At 45.0% G+C, this 21,390-nt stretch overlaps 1 protein-coding gene across 1 annotated transcript in view; it reads left to right on the top strand.

Moving 5' to 3' along the window:
• LOC116978563 (probable E3 ubiquitin-protein ligase HERC3) overlaps positions 1-20,501 on the top strand; it is a 76,714-nt gene extending 56,213 nt beyond the window's left edge. Inside the window, exons 18-25 of the mRNA XM_033029833.1 lie at positions 1,093-1,197; positions 3,145-3,282; positions 7,525-7,691; positions 7,922-7,988; positions 8,769-8,854; positions 9,865-10,048; positions 10,868-10,967; positions 19,922-20,501. Of these exons, the coding sequence (XP_032885724.1) occupies positions 1,093-1,197; positions 3,145-3,282; positions 7,525-7,691; positions 7,922-7,988; positions 8,769-8,854; positions 9,865-10,048; positions 10,868-10,967; positions 19,922-20,136 (1,062 nt within the window). The 3' untranslated portion in view covers positions 20,137-20,501. The remainder of the gene's footprint in view (positions 1-1,092; positions 1,198-3,144; positions 3,283-7,524; positions 7,692-7,921; positions 7,989-8,768; positions 8,855-9,864; positions 10,049-10,867; positions 10,968-19,921) is intronic.
• Positions 20,502-21,390: the final 889 nt, after the last annotated feature.

Here is a 21,390-nt window from a genome sequence, read left to right as displayed (position 1 = left end):
CCTTTCACCTCCCTTGTTCTCTGACCTCTTCCCATTCTTCCTCACTTGTTCCCTGCAGCCCTCCCCCAACCATCCTGGGTACATTTCAATGGTACATTTATTGTCGCATGTACCAAGTACAGTGAAATACATATTTTGCATACATTTCAGCAAAACTGTCCCTGTACATAAGCACAATAGTTCCAGTTAGTACAATATGAACAGAACAGCCCACTGAGTCCATATGCAAGAGGTGCCATGTTGGCATAATTCTACAGTCCCAGCTGCAGCTGGCCACAAAGCCCGTTGCAGCCTTCACCTTTTTGGTCGTCCCGCGATCCAATGTCCCTCTCCACGCCTGGAGCTCTTCAGTCCTTGTTCCTTGGGGGGCTCATCCCGCAGCCCATCTTGAAGGCATGAAAGGTAAGACCCTCCGGGCCCTCTCACCGGGCTCTTTATCCAGTGTCCATCACTGTCTCCTTCCACTCCCTCTCCTATTCCCGAACCATGAGGCGAGCAGAGGCCGGGCTCGGCGGCAACCCCTCCGGGCTTGTTCTTGTTACCGTGGCAGCAAACCAGGCCTGATATTTGGCATGACCACGGCTGCGGCCCATCAGGAAGCCATGCTCCTGGTCTCAAGCTGACATCTGTTAGTGTTAGTATAATGTTAGTGTATGGGATCGATGGTCGGTGTGGACTCAGTGGGCCGAAGGGACTATTTCTATGCTGTATCGCTAAATTAAACTCTCAGTCCTGACCACACTTCAAGTCCCCCCCTATCTTGTCCACAGTCTGGCTTCTCGCTGCACATGTGTTCAGACTCCAGGCCGCCCATGCCTTGAGTGGCACTTGGCACTCGTCCTGATCCTGCCTATTGCTCCCATTTTAGGTGGTGCAGGGTTTTTCACAAAGGCCTCTTTCACCAACTGGTTCATAGAGAGCTGCTCTCTCATCCACTAGTCCTATTAGAATATTGCAGTGGAAAATAACGTATTTTTCTCTCATCAAAAATGTTTTTTAACAACTGCATGGTAGTCTTCTTCATTTACTTTGTCTCTCATTTACTGTCTGCATTTGCAAACCTTTAGTCATGAGTGAAATTATTTCCTTCAGAATGCTATTGAACTTCAGGTGACTGTTTCAAGAACATCAGTTCTTCAAGACATAATACAATGGTACAGATCTCAGTATGGACTTGTGGATTTTACAGGACTTGAGGTATGAAACGAGTCCATGTTTTCCCTTCAGAAATGTTTCAAATATCTAAACATCATTGAGTTCTACAGCATAGAAAAGGGCTATTTTGCCCACCAGGACTATGCTGACCATCATTCCTATCTGTTCCACTTGCTTTCATTAATTCCATACACCTCTAGGCCTGTCTCATTCAAGTACCTGTCTAGATGCCTCCTAAATGTTGTTATTGTTCCTGCCTCTACCATCTCCTCTGGCAGCTCATTCCAGACCAATGAAAATTTGTGTGAAAATTTACCCCTCAGATTCCCTTTAAACCTCCTCCTTCTCACAAACTTACACCCTCTAGTTTTAGACACCTCTACCAAGGGAAATAGATTTTGCCTATCCTATCATTTTATAGTTCTAAAATGATAAAATCTCATTATTTTATTAATCTATCGTGTCACCTGTCAGTCTGATCCGGTTCAGGGAAAACAGACCCAGTTTATCCAATCTCTTTGACATTACACAACCCGTCCAATCCAGGCCACATGCTTGTGGATCTTTTCTGCGCACTCTCCAGCTTCATCAAATTTTTCCTACAGTGTGTCAAGTTGACACAAGCACATTAAAATAGAATTGCATATTGTTACAGATTTCCAATCGGGAAAAACATATCCATCTAGAACTAACCTCTGTCTTTTATCACCAAACCAATTTTGGATCCAGTTTTCTGACATGCCTCAGGACCCTTGTGCTAAACCTTCAGGACCAGCCTACCAAGTAGGCCTTTGTCAATAGGTTTACTTAATTCCATATAAGCCACAGCTATCACTTTTCTTAGTTGCCTACTCAAATAACTCTATGCTGATGCCCACTAATTAGTTGCCTCCTTTGTCTCAGAATCTTCTCCAACAACTTCCCTATCTTTGAAGTAGGGCTCACCAGCCTGTAGTTTCCAGGCTTATCCCAACTGTCCTTGTTGAATAAAAGGGATATTAGCTATCCGCCAGTCTTCTGGTAACCCACCCGTCAATAACAAGATAGAAGATACATATGCCACTACACAATGAAGTACCTTTTGCATATATTTCACATGCAGGCGTCGCCATTTTTGGCGCCATTATGCAATGTCTGGTCGGCCCACGCTCTCGGTGGACTGGAGCAGTTCCCACGAATCAACATTCCTCTCCTCATCCGGCCATCTAGGTCCCGGGGGTGCCTCCTGCAGCCCACCTTGAAGGTGTTAGAGGCATTACAGGATCACCCTACTACCAGCCCACTCCTAGCGCCTAATGTCTCCATCTCCTTCCCGGTTACGCTGTCGGATGAGCCTTCGATTGGGTTCCCGATCCCGGAGTCCTACGAGCCTTTGGACGGGTTACCAGTCCCACTGACTGATGAGCCTTCGGGTGGGTCCCGCCGACTGACAACCCTTCGTGCGAACCCAGACGAGACGTCAAGCGGGTTCCATGTCCTGTCGACCACTCAGCCTTTGGGAAAGGTCCTGCCGACTGACGAACCTTCCGGTTGGGCACCTCGGCTGTGGCACCTCTGGTAGTATTCTGCTGCACAGCCTGGAATAGTTGCTAAGAATTCATCCACCCTAAGGTGCACCAGCATTTCCAAGACTTCTCCCTCCTGAGACGGACAAAGTCCATAATATCAGCACCCCCTCTCTCCACACCTCAGCCTCTAGATTCTTCAACATTAAATACTGTTGAGAAATATACATTTTGTACCTCACATATCCCTTAGATTACCCCCATGGACTTTGATGGGTCCCACTCTTTCCTTAACTACCCTCTTGCATCTAATACACTTAAAAGACTAGGTTCTCCTGACCTACTTGCCAAAGTCACGAGCAATAAAGTGAGGACATGTGAGAATTTATGTTGGGTTTTAAATATATATAAAATTAATAATGTGAATGAGGAGAGTATTAAGATTCTAAATGTTAATGCTTGATTCTTGATTCTTTTATTTTAGGTTACATTTAACAATGAATCAGGTTATGGTCATGGGGTGACACAAGAATTCTTTACTAATTTCAGCAAGGAACTACAGGATGATACAAGCATTTTTGAGCACTGTTCTGAATCTGGCTTCTTGTGGTTCCCCAGCAGGGTAAGACGTTTTAGTCTTAGAGATACAGCATGGAACCGGGCTATTCGGCCCACCAAGTCCATGTCGACCTTTAATCATCCACACACTAGTTCCATGTTATCCCACTTTTGCATCCCACACACTAGGGGCAATTTGTATTGTATTGTATTGTATATCTTTATTGTTATTTCCTGAGTACTCACATACCCAGAGGAAACAAAAAAACGTTACTCAAACCAGTGTCCATTCAGTGTGCAGTAAAAAATAAATAGAAATAAAAATACATATATCATGAACAAGTTTAACATTCTACTCTCAACTAAACATCAACAGGCATTCCGATCAGCAGCGGCACGACAGTGGCTCTGTCCAGGTTGGTGGTTGGTGCACGGTACTTTGGCAGGGGGCAAAGTCCGTTTAACAGTCTTATAGCCTGCGGGAAGAAGCTGAGGAGCATCCTGCTGGTTTTGCAGCTAATGGTCCTGTACCTCTTCCCAGATGGCAGGATGGAGAATATGTGATGCGATGGGTGGTAGGGGTCTTTGATGATGGAGATGGCTCTGTTGATACATCTCTTCCTGTATATGTCCAGCAAGAAAGGGAGTGGAGCACCAATAATCCTGCTGGCGGTCTTCACAATCCTGTCAAGTTGGTGCCGTTCGTACGCCTTGCAGCTCCCGAACCAGGAAGTGATGCCGTTGGTTAATGTGCTCTCGATTGTCCCCCTATAAAAAGTTCGTAGATGTGTAGTGGGGAGACCTGCTTTACGTAGTCTTCGGAGAGGGTGTAGTCGCTGCTGGGCTCTCTTGACCAGTGCTGTGGTGTTGGTTGTGGACATCAGGTCATCTGACAGGTGGAGTCCTAGGAACTTCACGCTGCTGACCCTTTCCACATCAGCTCCATCGATGTGCAGAGGTGTATGGTGTTGTTTTCCCGCCCTCCTGAGGTCAACCACCATCTCCTTAGCAGTTATTAGCACTTTGCAGAAGTAAATTAACCTACAGACCTGCATGTTTTTGGAACGTGGAAGGAAACCAGAGCACCCAGAGAAAACTCATGCAGTCACAGGGAGAAAGTACAAATTCTGTACTGACAGAACCCATAGTCAGGATGGAACCGATGTCTCTGGCGATGTAAGGCAGCAACTCTAGCGCTGCGCCACTGTGCTAGTACTATATTGACCAATCCGGAAATAGCAAAAAACTCAATGACATTTTCCCTTTTCTTACATAAAAGTTTGACGTCCAGATAAGTGACTTTTTAATGGATGAGAGATAAAATTTTAAAAATGGGCACCAATCCCCTCATGCCATGCAGTTATTAGCACTTTAAAAAAGCTTTAAAATGTTCTGTTCCAAGCATGCTTCTTGTTGTTGACCAAGCTATTTAGTTTCGAGTCAGTATGTGATTAGCTTGCCAAATTTGATGCCATGAGGAGGTTAAGTGTAAGGCAAAGTGGACGACACTTCAGTAAAAGCATCAGCAATGGTTTGGAACTTGGCTGCTGAACATGTGCAGACATAAGTGTCGTCTATTAATGTAGCTTGACTAATGTGAGTTGGGTAATCCTTGGTCTGGAGTATTGTTGCCAGACGTTGAACAACTTCCTATTAGTTCTGAAGCTTACGTGCAGTAAGTTTGTTGGAGGTGAGGTGCAACATTGCACCACATTTTTTTTAGAAAAGTGGTGGGGAAATGATATAGCCTTGTTTAACAATTTATTTTTATTTTTTATTAGTAGGACTGGATGTTACAATCCCTAAGTTTCTTCACCACAACTGGCACCCAGTATTCTTGGGGGTGACCACTAGGTGATGTTGCTACCAATCAGACACATCTTCAGATGTGTACCTCAACGTCACTGTGTGTTTCGGCCTTTTATCACAAGACGCCCTCAGTCGAGGCAGGCCCACCGCAGGGTGATCAGCCCTGGGTGTGTGTCTTATGGTGAGCCTCGAGATGGTCATATGGCAGCCCAGACAGCATCTTTTCTCTTCAGCCACAGCCAGTGACTGCTCCATTCTGCTTTTTTTTCCTTCCATCTTCCTCTCTACCGCTGACTGTGGCTGGTTGGGCTCTGGACTCGTGTCCGTTGATGGGACAGTACTTGGTTGAGCTTCGCCTGGGGTGCTGATATCCTGTGGATTGTGGTGGTTCACCTGCCACTGGGCTTCACACGACTGATTTGGCCCACCTCTTAGAAGGTAATGGTCAATGCGAGGCCCCACACCAAGCTCTCCCAGGCACTTCTCCCTGCCCTGGTTGATCTTGATACTCTTCTCTGATGTTATCTTTTCCCAGCCACAGATGCAGCTTCGTAGCTTATGTCCTGCTGGGGCTGCTGCTCTGTCAATTGCTGTGCTAGTTCTCTTATTCATAGTCGATTCCTTCCGTAGCAATACAAGGGTGGATCCAAAACGCTGATTAGCGATGGATCCTGCTGGCATGAGGAGCTAGCCCATGCCAGCCCCGATGCGGTCTATTCCCTCCGGTCAGCAGTCTCTCCAGGCCGTCCCTAGGTCTTTCCCTGGTTGTCAGCTGCCCTTTCGCAGCGGTCACTGGTTTGATCCAGATGTTCATATTGATTAGTAGGACTGGATGTTACAATCCCTAAGGTTCTTCATCACAACTGACACCCGGTATTCTTGGGGGTGACCACTAGGTGATTTTGCTACCAATCAGACACATCTTCAGTTGTGTACCTCAATTGTTGTTGAGAATAGTTCTGACGTAGACCTACTGGATAATATCAGGATCAACATGCAGTTGCTGAACATGAGCAAGATGGACTTGAATTTGTGTGGGCTGCTAAATTTGAAAAGGGTGTTTCACAATCTCTCGATCAATGGAGTGAAAGCCTTTAGTGAGGTCAAAGCAGCTTACATAGAGTTCTACTCCCTGCATTTATCAAGTAGTTTTTACAGGGTGACGATCATGTCCTCTGTGCCTCTGGATGAGTAGAATCGCACTGCTTTAAAACACCCTCCTTGGCTTGAGGAAGTTAACTATATGAAGAGACAGTTGAGAACCCTGGCAATAAATTTCCTGGTCGTTGACAGCAGGAAGGCCACTTTGTAGTTACCAATACCAGACATAATAATAATAATGGATGGGATTTATATAGCGCCTTTCTAATACTCAAGGCGCTTTACATCGCATTATTCTTTCACTCCTCAGTCACACTCGGTGGTGGTAAGCTACTTCAGTAGCCACAGCTGCCCTGGGGCAGACTGACGGAAGCGTGGCTGCCAATCTGCACCTACAGCCCCTCCGACCACCACCAATCACTCACACACATTCACACACAGGCAAAGGTGGGTGAAGTGCCTTGCCCAAGGACACAACAACAGTATGCACTCCAAGCGGGATTCGAACCGGCTACCTTCCGGTCGCCAGCCGAACACTTAGCCCATTGCACCATCTGTCGTCCCACATGACATGTCATCTCTACCCAAATTGTTTCTTTCTACACCATAATGCCTTCCAGCAGAGGGTTACATTGGGCATTCCTGAACAACTGCTCTATTTTGAGCTGTCATGGGATTTAATTACCATGGAAGAGGAAAGCACATGCCTAAGAAATGCATCGTCCCTATTGATTATTGGGAATCTCTTAGCCCGGGGGACTGCTCAAAATGGTGGCAGCCTTCAGAATGATATTGAAAACCATGAGGCTATGTATTAGAAGCAAATATATGGACAATGGAGTGCATCATCTCAAATACTATCCACCAGCCACCTCCTGCACCATCTGTGGAACAGACCGCTGTTCATACATCGGCCTCGTTAGCCAGCTCAGTATCTACAAAATCAAGTATCCTCTATTAAAGTAGTACTACTTTAATAGAGGATAATTAATAGTTGAGCAAGCCCGTTTACCATCAGCTTCATCTCTTAGACTCATTGTAGCTGGGGATAGACAATAAGTCTTATCTTTACCAGCTTTGCCCACTTCCTGTGACTGAAAATTTAAATTAAAAAACTGCAATACGTGCAAATTTAAAAAGAGGAATCCTCTGGAACTATACTGTTATTGTTCTCTGTTTAAATTCCTCAAGGGGAATGAAATGCCAACAATGTAGAATAAATCTGAATTTAGATTCATTTAAATAAAAATTTACATTTCTGAGACATTATGGTGGGATATGAATTTACATCTTCAGATTATGAATTAGTGCTAAGATTATCTATCCAATCACATAACTGTTGTGGTGTTAGACCCAATACGATTATTACAGTTTTGTATTGTTTCAATATTCATAGGAAACCGGATCAGATGATGTATTTCACCTGGTGGGAATTCTCTGTGGAATTGTCCTATCCAATGATTTTGTTGCCAACTTCCACTTACCTTTGGCTTTGTACAAAAAGTTGCTCCATGTTCAACCAACACTGGAAGATCTGAAGGAATTCTTACCAACAGAAGGAGCGTGAGTAAACTCTAAATCTATTCATCCCATCCATGATTCTACGGAGAGTATTAGTAAATTGTCCATAAAAATGGGAATTGAAAATTAGAAGATTACAGACAATTAATTTTTGATCAATGGGAGATGATCAGTTTACAAAAGATGCGTCCATAATCTTGTACATATCTTGCATTAAAACCAGTAACACAGTGACTAGCTTTCAATGTTTGTATTTTTGTTCTGAATTACAGATCACTCCAATATGTCCTTGATTATGAGTATGATGACATTGAAGAAGTATTGGGCCAACATTTTACAGTAGGTTTACTCCAATATTATATCACCAACAAACACGTTAATTTCAAACTATTAACAAATTGAAGTATAATGGAAAGACTGTACTGAAACCCAGAAGGGGAGTAAATCTTTTTCCAGTTAGTCCTGTTTGTGACTCCAGACACTCAGCAATATGATTGACACAAAAACTGGCCAGATTTGAATGAAGTACAAGAAACTCCTACTGGAGGAACCCAGTGGGCCAAGAAACATTTGTGGAGGGAAATGGACCCAGATTAGTACTGACACTGAATTTAAATGTGAAAACATCCTCTTCATAAATGACTGGGGACTGGTGTCTAATTTGGGAAAGTTGGCCCTTTGGTAAAGGTGGGGGATCGATTGGGTGAATGCACAGGATATTTTACCCAGAGCAGGTAAATCAAGACCAAAGGACATAAGATTAAGGTGAGAGCAACAAGATTTAATAGGAAATGATGGGCATTTTTTGTTACTCAGTGGGTGGTGGGTAAATGGAATAAGCTGCCAGATGACGTAGTTGAGGCAGATACAATAACAGCATTTAAAATACTTGGACAGGTACATGGATAGAAGGAGGTCAGAGGGATTTGGGCCAAATATGGGCAAATAGGACTTATCTTGGTGGGCACGGATGAGTTGGGTTGAAGGGCCCGTTTCCATGCTCTACGAATGTATAACTCTATGAAATGATGAGCTTGATGAAGTCTGAAGCTTTTGAATTGTGTTAAGTGCTGTGGATAAACCTGGACAAAATAGTGTAACTCTGGAATGATTTTGCAGGTAATCAAAGTCACTGAGGACGGAGCGACAGTTGAACAGGAACTCATTGCTGATGGTGCCAACACACTTGTCCAAAAGCATAACAGGTAACTGTTCTTCATTAAAGGAAACTATTCAGGTCATAAGCAGAACTGATGGAGAACTAGGGTAGTCAACTCTCACACACCCAACCCCAGTCTCTAAAATAAGGTGGGTGGGCACCTCACAACTCCCCGATTAAGGCTAGTGTTGGAACAGTGCACCTCTATGGTAAAGTTCACCTCCCCACCTTTATCTGGCAAGCAAACGCTGCCATTCCAAGCAAAACTGCGAATGGATCAGGCAGTATCTTTGAAGGGAAATGTGACAGTTAATGTTTTGGGTCCAGACACTTCATCTGGGCCTAGAGACTGGAGGGGTTGTGGCAGCATAAAAAAGGTGGCGGGGACGGGTGGGGCAAATAACTGGCAATCGACAGCAAAAGAGGCTGGAAGGGGATGTGGACACAACAATGAGCTACAGACCATGGAATCTGATAAGGAAGGCAGAATGGAACAAAATTATCGTTTCGCCTAGCACCTACTCTGTCCCCATGGGTGCTGGGAGCTTTTGGTTGCAAGTCACTTGATTCTTCCTCCTGTTCCCACATCGACTTGTCCTTGACTACCTCCATTTCCAAGGTGAGGCCAAATACAAACTGGAGGAACAGCACCTCCTATTCCACCTGAGTAGCTTACAATCCCTGTTAGCATGTACATTAAATTCATCCATTTCAGTTAACTTGCTGCCTATCTTTCTGATCTACCCAAGTCCTTTGTCACAAACCATTTTTTTCAACTGCTTATTACCCAGTTTCCTCCAACACTAACCCCCTCCCCACACCCATTCCACATGTTTTCTCCACATAATTCTATGACTGAGTCCCCTATCACCTCCCTTCACTGTTCGCATTGGCCCACCATCCCTCCCTTATTTTGTTCCACTCTTCCATGGCAGTCCAACAAAGGGGTTCAATACTTGAATGTGAGCTTCCATAACATGTCTGACCCTTTACACACATCATCAAACCTACCTAAGTTATTCACTTCAAAGAAAATCTATTTTCTTTTTAAAATAGGAAACAGTTTGTGGAAGCCTATGTGGATTACAAGTTGAACACTGCCGTGGAGAAACAATTCAAAGCCTTTTTTGAGGGTTTCAGGAGAGGTTTCCCACTACCCATTGTGGATTTATTCCACCCAGAAGAACTGATGGCCATTATCCATGGAAACACCAATTACGAGTGGGAACTTCTGGAACAGGTATGCTTCGCATTCCACATTTACCATTCAATGCTTGTAACAGATCCTGTCCTCGTATGTTCATAAGGGACAGGGGTAGAAGTAGGCCATTTGGCCCAATAGTCCACTCCGTCATTCAATCATGGCTATTCTATCTTTCCCTCCTAACCTCATTCTCCTGCCTTCTTCCTATAACCTCTGATACCTGTAATAATCAAGAATCTACCATTCTCTGCCTTAAAAATATCCACTGATTTGGCCTCCACAGCCTTCTCTGGCAAGTCCTCTGTGTTTACAGGAAGTAATAGTAAGGAAATAATATTGGGAATAGTCCAAAACACTCCACCATTGAGCTTCTATTCTAACCATTCAGGGTGTTTCTTGATTTAGCCCATTTAATCCACTTAATCAACTTGCTAAAGCACAAACAGGCAGGAGTATGCCTCTGTTAGATAAGCAGGTCATTCTGCTCTGCTCTACCATCTCTGCCATGTACCAGTAGGTTTTTTCCACAGCTCCTTCCCTCACTCTCTCAAATGTGCTGGAGACCATAATTTGTTCGTCCTTCGCTGAATCCACTTTCAACCAACGATTTTTCATGTTCCTGATCGCCACGAAGGATTGTAAATGTGCCTATCTGCAGGCTCCCAGTTAAAAATTCAACTGATGAGGATCGATTTTCTTGTGGCAGATAGGGAAATCCACATTTTTTCTGCCAAATATGCTTATGTATACATTTTACTTCAATCTGAAACTATCCTTGCATTTGGGGGAAATAGAAACTCTAAACATTTTTTCAATCTCACCATCCAGTATTAATCCAATGTTTTTCATCTACAGAATGCCGTATATGAAGGATATTTTCCAACTAGCAGAATAATTCTATATTTTTGGGAAATTTTTGAAAGCCTACTGGAAGAGGAGAAAAAGCAATTAATTGGTAAATATATCCAAAATCTTTTAATAGCACAGCATGTTAACATGAAATGTTACAGACTCAGAACTGCTGTAGATTTGGGAGCAACAACAGCAGCAGGAGCTTAGCAAGAGATACGACTGATTGGCTCTAGCCCAAGTGGGAGGAGAGAAGTGAAAACAGTTAAAGTACAGGCCAAGGACAGGCAGACTTGACTCAGAACTGCTGTAGGTTTGGGAGCAACAACAGCAGCAGGAGTTTAGCAAGAGATACGACTGATTGGCTCTAGCCCATGTGGGAGGAGAGAAGTGAGTCAGTGCTGGGAAAACAGTTGAAAACTGAGGAATTTGGTTTGTAAATTGGTAAATCAGGCAATTTATCAGTCAATTTAAGCAAGACTGCTCTTAGCGAGCGGCAGTGAGTGAGCGGCCTTTTGAGGGAAGTGCCCTGTGAGAAAAGTGTGCGTCTTTGGCTCGAGAGTCTTCGGCGAGGAGACAAAAGAAGGAGATGTCAGGCAAGCTGATTCAGTGCGATGCTTGCAGTATGTGGGAGGTCAAGGACACCGCCGGTGCCTCTGGCTGCTACAAATGCGAGAAGTGCATCCAGGTAGAGCTCCTGAAGGGCTGTGTTGGGGAACTGGAGAAGCAAGTGGATGACCTCCGGTTCGTCCGAGAAACGGAGTCGTTCCTCGACAAGTCCTACAGTACGATTGTTACACCTAAGGTACTGGAAGAGAGAAGGTGGGAGACAGTGAGAACGGGAGGGAAGCATGGAATGCCAACGTTCCCGGGTGTTGTACCTCTTGTGAACAGGTTCACCCACTTAGAAGCTGTCGGGACAGAAGAGGTGTTTACACTGGGCAGCGGACTGGCTTGTGATGCGAATAGGGCTGTTGAGCCAAAACCAAAAAGGCCTAAGGCAGGCAACGCCATTGTAGTGGGAGACTCCATTGTGAGAGGTACCGACAGGGGTTTCTGCGGCAACAGACGGGATGCGAGGATGGTGTGCTGCCTTCCTGGTGCCAGGATCCAGGATGTCACGGACAGAGTGCAGAAAATCCTCAAGGGCGAAGGTAAACATCCGGAAATGGTAGTGCATGTCGGCACAAACGATGTCGGAAAGAAGGGGATGAATATTCTGCAGTGTGACTTTAGAGAGCTCGGAAAAATGCTGAAAAGCAGGACCTCCAGGGTTGTTATCTCCGGTTTGCTTCCAGTTCCTCGTGCTGGCGAGAGCAGGAACAGGGAGATACGGGACCTGAACGTGTGGCTGAGGAACTGGTGCACGGGGCAGGGATTTAGATTCTTAGACCACTGGGATCTGTTTTGGGGTAAGGGGGAACTGTACAAAAGGGACGGATTGCATCTTAACAGGTGTTGGACCAGCATTCTGGCAGGCAGGTTTGCCACTGCTACACGGGTGGTTTTAAACTGAATAAGGGGGGTGGGGTTTCGAATGGACTAGTGGAGGATGGAGTTAAAGGGAAAGGGTTTCTTAAATGTGTGAGCGTAGAGACAGAGGGGTGTAAAATGAGGGTAGAAGCAATAGGTAGCAAGGTGAAAAGTATAAGTGGCAGGCCGGAAAATCCAGGGCAAAAATCAAAAAGGGCCACTTTTCAACAAAATTGTATAAGGGGTAAGAGTGTTGTAAAAACAAGCCTGAAGGCTTTGTGTCTCAATGCAAGGAGCATTCGTAATAAGGTGGATGAGTTGAATGTGCAGATAGCTATTAATGACTATGATATAGTTGGGATCACGGAGACATGGCTCCAGGGTGACCAAGGCTGGGAGCTGAACATCCAGGGATATTCAATATTCAGGAGGGATAGAGAGAAAGGAAAAGGAGGCGGGGTAGCGTTGCTGGTTAGAGAGGAGCTAAACGCAATGGAAAGGAAGGACATTAGTTTGGAGGATGTGGAATCGGTATGGGTAGAGCTGCAAAACACTAAGGGGCAGAAAACGCTGGTGGGTGTTGTGTACAGGCCACCTAACAGTCGTAGTGAAGTTGGAGATGGTATCAAACAGGAAATTAGAAATGCGTGCGACAAAGGCAAAACAGTTAAAATGGGTGACTTCAATCTACATATAGATTGGGTGAATCAAATTGGCACGGGTGCTGAGGAAGAGGATTTCTTGGAATGTATGTGGGATAGTTATTTAAATCAACATGTAGAGGAACCAACGAGAGAGCAGGCTATTTTAGACTGGGTATTGAGTAATGAAGAAGGGTTAGTTAGCAGTCTTGTTGTACGTGCCCCCTTGGGCAAGAGTGACCATAATATGGTTGAGTTCTTCATTAGGATGGAGAGTGACATTGTTAATTCAGAAACAATGGTTCTGAACTTAAAGAAAGGTAACTTTGAGGGTATGAGACGTGAATTGGCCAAGATTGACTGGCAATTAATTCTAAAAGGGTTGACGGTGGATATGCAATGGAAGACATTTAAAGACTGCATGGATGAACTACAAAAATTGTTCATCCCAGTTAGGCAAAAGAATAAATCAGGGAAGGTAGTGCATCCGTGGATAACAAGGGAAATCAGGGATAGTATCAAAGCGAAGGATGATGCGTACAAATTAGCCAGAAAAAGCAGCATACCGGAGGACTGGGAGAAATTCAGAGACCAGCAGAGGAGGACAAAGGGCTTAATTAGGAAAGGAAAAATAGATTATGAAAGAAAACTGGCAGGGAACATAAAAACTGACTGCAAAAGTTTTTATAGATATGTGAAAAGAAAGAGATTAGTTAAAACAAATGTAGGTCCCTTGCAGTCAGAAACAGGTGAGTTGATCATGGGGAACAAGGATGTGGCGGACCAATTGAATAACTACTTTGGTTCCGTCTTCACTAAGGAAGACATAAATAATCTTCCGGAAATAGCAGGGGACCGCGGGTCAAAGGAGTTGGAGGAATTGAGTGAAATCCAGGTTAGCCGGTAAGTGGTGTTGGGTAAATTAAATGGATTAAAGGCCGATAAATCCCCAGGGCCAGATAGGCTGCAACCCAGAGTACTTAAGGAAGTAGCTCCAGAAATAGTGGATGCATTAGTAATAATCTTTCAAAACTCTTTAGATTCTGGAGTAGTTCCTGAGGATTGGCGGGTAGCAAACGTAACCCCACTTTTTAAGAAGGGAGGGAGAGAGAAAACGGGGAATTACAGACCAGTTAGTCTAACATCGGTAGTGGGGAAATTGCTAGAGTCAGTTATTAAAGATGGGATAGCAGCACATTTGGAAAGTGGTGAAATCATTGGACAAAGTCAACATGGATTTACAAAAGGTAAATCATGTCTGACGAATCTTATAGAATTTTTCGAGGATGTAACTAGTAGCGTGGATAGGGGAGAACCAGTGGATGTGGTGTATCTGGACTTCCAGAAGGCTTTCGACAAGGTCCCACATAAGAGATTACTTTACAAACTGAAAGCACACGGCATTGGGGGTTCAGTATTGATGTGGATAGAGAACTGGCTGGCAAACAGGAAGCAAAGAGTAGGAGTAAACGGGTCCTTTTCACAATGGCAGGCAATGACTAGTGGGGTACCGCAAGGCTCAGTGCTGGGACCCCAGCTATTTACAATATATATGAATGATCTGGATGAGGGAATTGAAGGCAATATCTCCAAGTTTGCGGATGACACTAAGCTGGGGGGCAGTGTTAGCTGTGAGGAGGATGCTAGGAGACTGCAAGGTGACTTGGATAGGCTGGGTGAGTGGGCAAATGTTTGGCAGATGCAGTATAATGTGGATAAATGTGAGGTTATCCATTTTGGTGGCAAAAACAGGAAAGCAGACTATTATCTAAATGGTGGCCGACTAGGAAAAGGGGAGATGCAGCGAGACCTGGGTGTCATGGTACACCAGTCATTGAAAGTGGGCATGCAGGTGCAGCAGGCAGTGAAGAAAGCGAATGGTATGTTAGCTTTCATAGCAAAAGGATTTGAGTATAGGAGCAGGGAGGTTCTACTGCAGTTGTACAGGGTCTTGGTGAGACCACACCTGGAGTATTGCGTACAGTTTTGGTCTCCAAATCTGAGGAAGGACATTATTGCCATAGAGGGAGTGCAGAGAAGGTTCACCAGACTGATTCCTGGGATGTCAGGACTGTCTTATGAAGAAAGACTGGATAGACTTGGTTTATACTCTCTAGAATTTAGGAGATTGAGAGGGGATCTTATAGAAACTTACAAAATTCTTGAGGAGTTGGACAGGCTAGATGCAGGAAGATTGCTCCCGATGTTGGGGAAGTCCAGGACAAGGGGTCACAGCTTAAGGATAAGGGGGAAATCCTTTAAAACCGAGATGAGAACAACTTTTTTCACACAGAGAGTGGTGAATCTCTGGAACTCCCTGCCACAGAGGGTAGTCGAGGCCAGTTCATTGGCTATATTTAAGAGGGAGTTAGATGTGGCCCTTGTGGCTAAGGGGATCAGAGGGTATGGAGAGAAGGCAGGTACGGGATACTGAGTTGGATGATCAGCCATGATCATATTGAATGGCGGTGCAGGCTCGAAGGGCCGAATGGCCTACTCCACCTAATTTCTATGTTTCTATGAAATAATTCCAACACAGCAGCAAGATATAACTTAGATACATATTGTAATTATGCAGGAAAAATAGATCTTAAAATAAAATACAACAGAAAATGTTGGAAACACTCAGATCAAGCAACATCTGTGGAAGGAGAAACAGTCGTGTTGCAAGTCGACCATTTGTCAGCTCTTTAGAAGCAAATTTGCAGATGACACAAAACTGGGTGGCAGTGTGAACTGTGAGGAGGATGCTATGAAAATGCAGGGTGACTTGGACAGGTTGGGGGAGTGGGCAGATGCATGGCAGATTAAGTTTAATGCGGATAAAACTGAGGTTATCCACTTTGGTAGTAAAAACAGGAAGTCAAAATACTATCTAAATGGCATCAAGTTGGGAAAAGGGGAAGTACAACGGGATCTGGGGGTCCTTGTACATCAGTCTATGAAAGTCAGCATGCAGGTACAGCAGGCAGAGAAGAAAGCGAATGGCATGGTGCCCTTTATAACAAGAGGAATCTAATATACAGTTGTACAGAGCCCTAGTGAGACCACACCTGGAGTATTGTGTACAGTTTTGGTCCCCTAATTTGAGGAAGGACATTCTTGCTATTGAGGGAGTGCAGCGTAGGTTTACAAGGTTAATTCCCGGGATGGCGGGACTGTCATATGCAGAGAGAATGGAGCAGCTGGGCTTGTACACTCTGGAGTTTAGAAGGATGAGAGCGGATCTCATTGAAACATATAAGATTGTTAAGGGCTTGGACACGCTAGAGGCAGGAAACATGGTCCCGATGTTGGGGGAGTCCAGAACCAGGGGCCACAGTTTAAGAATAAGGAGTAAGCCATTTAGGACGGAGACGAGGAAACACTTTTTCTCACAGAGAGTGCTGAGTCTGCGGAATTCTCTGCCTCAGAGGGCGCTGAATGCGGGTTCTTTGGATGCTTTCAAGAGAGAGCTAGATAGGGCTCTAAAAAATAGCGGAGTCAGGGGATATGGGGAGAAGGTAGGAACGGGGTACCGATTGGGGATGATCAGCCATGATCACATTGAATGGCGGTGCTGTCTCGAGGGGCCGAATGGTCTACTTCTGTACCTATTGTCTATTGTCAAATTCATGGTGGCCCAAGTGTAGAAATTGCCACCAAAAAGAGCTGTTAAGATAAAGTAAGATAAGTATTGATGGAAGCAGGAATAGGGAATGTTGATCATATTTGGTGAGGAAATCTGGAAGGAGGTTCAAACCTGGCACACCACATATGCCCATATAAAGCATGTATACTCAGTGAGCTCTTAGCCTCCAGCTAAGTCGATTAGTAAGGGTGTCAGGGGTTAAGGGGAGAAGGCCGGAGAATGGAATAGGGAGGGATAGATCAGCAATGACTAAATGGTGGAGTCGATTTGCTGGGCCAAACGGCCTAATTCTGCTCTGAGAACTTATGAAGTTATTCCATATGAGGAGCTCAAACAAGGGGTGCAGTTTATTCAAGGTTCTTCATAGATTGCTTTTGGAACTTTCCATGATGCCCAGAGTTAATCCTGAAAGAAGTATCAGCCTCAAAAAAACAATTATTGCTCACAACCTCTATTTGAGCAATAAGGATTATTCACAACCTTTAGTTTTGCTCACAATAAATAAACAAATTAATTATATGAATAAAAATAAATAAATTACAGTTGGAGAAAGACACAAAGTGCTGGCGTAACTCAGCGGGTCATAGCCCTCTCTCACGGTGCGAGCTGACCCATGAGGTACCCCGAGTGAAAGACTCGTGGTTGTGTATGAGATTCCAAGTGTATGATCAAGAGTTTAACCGAGTTCCCACGGGTATGACAAGTTTGCCGTTTACTTGCCATTTCTGCGATGTTCTAAGTTCGTCTCCCGAGTTACTCTTGAGCCAACCCTGAATGAAGGTCTGTTTTAATAAGCAACAGTGTTAAAGAAGACATCTCCATCCTGTGGCTTTGATTTAAAGATAGAATTCAGCGCGGCCGCATCTATTGATGCGACCTACAAAGGGAAAATGTGCACCGTCCAGTACCAGAGCAGTTATACTTATGATTTGTTTGAAACACACATCACGTTGTTAGAAGACCAGCGGGCGGAGGTTTGATATATTTTAATTGAATTTACTGCCAGGTCTACAAACTGCGGTGAGACAGGAGATGAAATCTTTGAATGTGGACGGATGTGCACATCAGATTGCTGGGAGACAGAGCTCAGGGTTCGCCTCCTGAGCTGCTTTGGTGCCCAGTTGAGGTGGAGGGAGGTTGGGGGGGGGGGGGGGGGTGGTCAGGTTAAACTCACCCATTTGACAGAGGCAGAGGATTACGAGGATCCAGCGAGACTCGGACTGCATGGCCACCATGCCGCCGCCTTGCTCCGACAACTTGTTGGATGTGGAGAGCCGAGACTGCCCCGCTGGTGGCCAACTTCCCCCTGCCCTCCGTCGCCGCTCCCAGCCGGCCGGGAGGAACTGTGCATGGAGCACGCCACCAGAGTCGTGTATGACTGCGTGGGCAGCCTGAGGTTGGCAGATGCACCCTGCCCGGGGAGTGGCCGCGGAGAGACTGCGGGGGAGTACCTCACTCTGACTGTGATAGGGAGAGACAGAGGCGCGCACACACACACAGTGTGGAGTTCCTCTGACTGACTGACTGTGTGTGGGTGTGGGGGGTGGGACAGAGAGAGAGAGAGAGAGACACACACACACACACACACCCAGGCAGCGTGGAGTACCTTTACCTGTGTGTGTGGGAGAGAGAGACAGAGGCAGACACGCACACACAACGGGCAATGTGTACCTCAGTCTGTGTGTGTGTGTGTAGAGGGGAGAGAGAGACACAGAGACAGTGTGGACCTCTGACTGAGTAGGAAGGAGAGAGGGGTAGAGAGACAGAGAGAGAGAGAGAGAGAGGGAGGCACAGAGGCAGTGTGGTGTACTTTGGCGTGACTGTGGGGGAGAGAAAGAGTGCACAGGACCTCGGTCTATCTGTGTGTGTGAGAGGGAAGAGAGACTAAGCAGAATACATCGGTCTTATTGTGTGTGGGGGGAGAAAGAGAGAAGTGGGGGGGAGAAAGAGAGAAATGGGGGGAGACGTATATACACACACAAAGCAGAGTTTTACTGTGTATGTGGGAGACACAGATGGACTGAGCACAGTACCTCGGTCTTACTGTGCGTGGGAGGGGGGGAGAAAGAGACGTACACTCACAGAGTCTCTCAGCCTGTGTGGGAGGGAGGGAGAGAGAGAGAGACACACACACACAAGGTGGATGTGAAATCTCACCTGCCTGTTTCAGTGACAGGCACCCGCCGCCAGTGAATGAAGACACCCCCATCTGTCTCCCCCTTCTCTCCCTCCACTCTCCACCCTCTCTCCTCCACCCCCCCTCCCCCCCCCCCCCCCACCTTTCCCTCCCAACTCCAGTCCCGTCCCGACCCCCTGGGAAACTGAAGGGAGTGACAATCAACTGCCACGGATACAAATAATATAATACACAAGAAAGGGCAGATGCAGGTTGACAAAAAGTGTACTCATGGTGCTGGAGTAACACAAAGACACAGCAGAAATTTGGAAATGTCATCCCGTCACCCATTCCTTCTCTCCAGAGATGCTGCCTGCCCGCTGAGTTAAAGAGTTCCCACTGTAGACTCACGAGTCACGAAGGTAAACGCACGGGCCACTACGTTCTTGCAACGTTTTTAAATGTTTCAATTTTTAACTTCAGGAGTACATTTTACTCGTGGAAAACTTTAAACATGTTTGAATTTTTCCAAGACTTCAACAAGTTTCCCGGGTACCTGCCGTTAGCGCCACGAGTCGCTAAGTTGCGTCCACGAGTTCCGAGATTCCCACTATGTTAATTGTACGTGATTACCACGAGTTAAATTTGTTTTAAACTCGGGGTACCTCGTGGGTCAGCTCACACCGTGAGATAGGGGTTTCAGGCAGCATCTCTGGGAAAAAAAGAATAATTGACATTTTGGGTCGGAACCCTACTTCAGACTGAAAGATAAGTTGGGGGGAGGGAGGGACTGGAAGCAGGAAAAGGCCGGAACAAATTAGGATCGACAGCAGATGACCTCACCTGCTCACCTGGTGTGGCTGTGTTACAGTGCCAGAGTTCTGGGTTCAATTCTTAATTCTAGTGCTGTCTGTGGGGTCTGCATGTTCTCAGTGCAGGTTTCCTTCAGGTGCTCCAGTTTAGTAGGTGAATTGGCCGCTCTGAAGTGCCCCAGCATGTAGGTGAATTGGAGCATCTGGGGAAGTTGAGAATGCGGGGAGAACATAAATGCTAATTATTTTCAGATTAATGTAAAATTTAGATGATCAGCGTAGATTCAATGGGCCAACGAGCCTTTTCCAAGTATGATTCCACTATAACTGGCCTACTTATTTCTGGCTGATCTTCATTTTAATATCTGTTCTTTTCCCATCTCTTAGCTTTTCTCTCAGGAAGTGAGAGAATCCCAGCAGGTGGGATTGGAAGATTCATAATTACAATAATTAGTCCCCTGAACATTGATGATCCAGATTTATCGTATCCTTGTGCAATTACTTGCAGCAAGAGCTTGGAACTCCCCAATTACAGCAACAAAGATTTACTGAGAGAGAGGCTACTTCATGCTATTGAATGCCGTGAATTCTATAATGCCTGATATCTGCAGTTGGTCATAATTGATAAAAATATTTTGTAGCAAAACACTTGTTTGATAACAGCACTGAAAATATCAGTGATATTACTAGAGTTCATTAAAATCTTCTCTAATCGAACTAGTAATGTACACTGACATTATTCAGTGATTTATGCTGCTTTTGCTAAATGAATGGTTGTGGAGGGGCAATATTATTTAAATTAGGGAAGTATATGTTGACTTATTATTAGCATAACAAATATTTAATTGTGTGTGAAGTAAAATGACTGGAAACACAATGAATGAATGTGTAGAAAAGAACTGCAGATGCTGTTTTAAATCGAAGAAACACAAAATGCTGTAATAACACAGTGGGACAGACTATCTCTGGAGAGAAGACATGGGTGACGTTTCGAGTCGAGATGTTCAGACTGAAGAAGGGTCTCGACCTGAAACATCACCCATTCCTTCTCTCCAGAGATGTTGCCTGTCCCGCTGAGTTACTCCAGCATTTTGTCAGAAAATGATGAAAGTACGCAACATATCAGGCAGCACTTATGGAGAGAAAAAGTTAAATTTCCAGGTAATTTAGCTTTATTTGTACTCCTAAATCCTTTTGCTCCTCCACCCCATGAAAATGCAGGATCTCGCACAAACCAGTGCTGAGATTCATTTGCCAAATTACCTGTCAGTTTAAAAGGTTTCTCTGTACTTTGTTATAAAATCATTCAGCTCTGAGACCATCTTCCAATGGTATTGTTAACATTGGCCAAAATAGAGTTATTATAAAATGGAGGATCTTTGCATTTGCAGTGGCTGCTTGGTCTCTTTCTGTGAAAGTTGCAAGATGGAGTCACGGCTCCAAGGAGTCTAGATCCCAGATGGAAGTTGATGATAAGGAGAGGTCCAGATGTCCTAACTTTGTTAATATGTATAAAGGTTTGCAGAAGGAGATAAGAAGGTCTGCAAATGCAAAGTGGGGATTGATTATAAAAGGGGGTGTGAAACGGTATTGTAAATAATGTTGCAATGTGTTTGTGCTGCTGTTTGATGATTGGCTGAAGTGTGAAGCCTTGTTTGAGTTGTTTATATTACCTGGGAAAATGTTGCATTACTTGGTCAACTGACTTCTTTCCAGAAGCTTCTGTAGAAACATAGTAATGGGGTACTTTTTAATTGGGTTGGGGAACTGTCAATTACTGCATAAGGTGATCGATATGTGTGGTTGGCTTGTAGGGGTTGCCACCCCCATGTAGTTCTGCCCCACAGGGTCCGATG

The sequence above is a fragment of the Amblyraja radiata genome, chromosome 1 (assembly GCF_010909765.2).
Source record: "Amblyraja radiata isolate CabotCenter1 chromosome 1, sAmbRad1.1.pri, whole genome shotgun sequence".
In the NCBI taxonomy this organism is placed as follows: domain Eukaryota; kingdom Metazoa; phylum Chordata; class Chondrichthyes; order Rajiformes; family Rajidae; genus Amblyraja; species Amblyraja radiata.
This window is presented reverse-complemented; position numbering and strand designations above follow the sequence as displayed.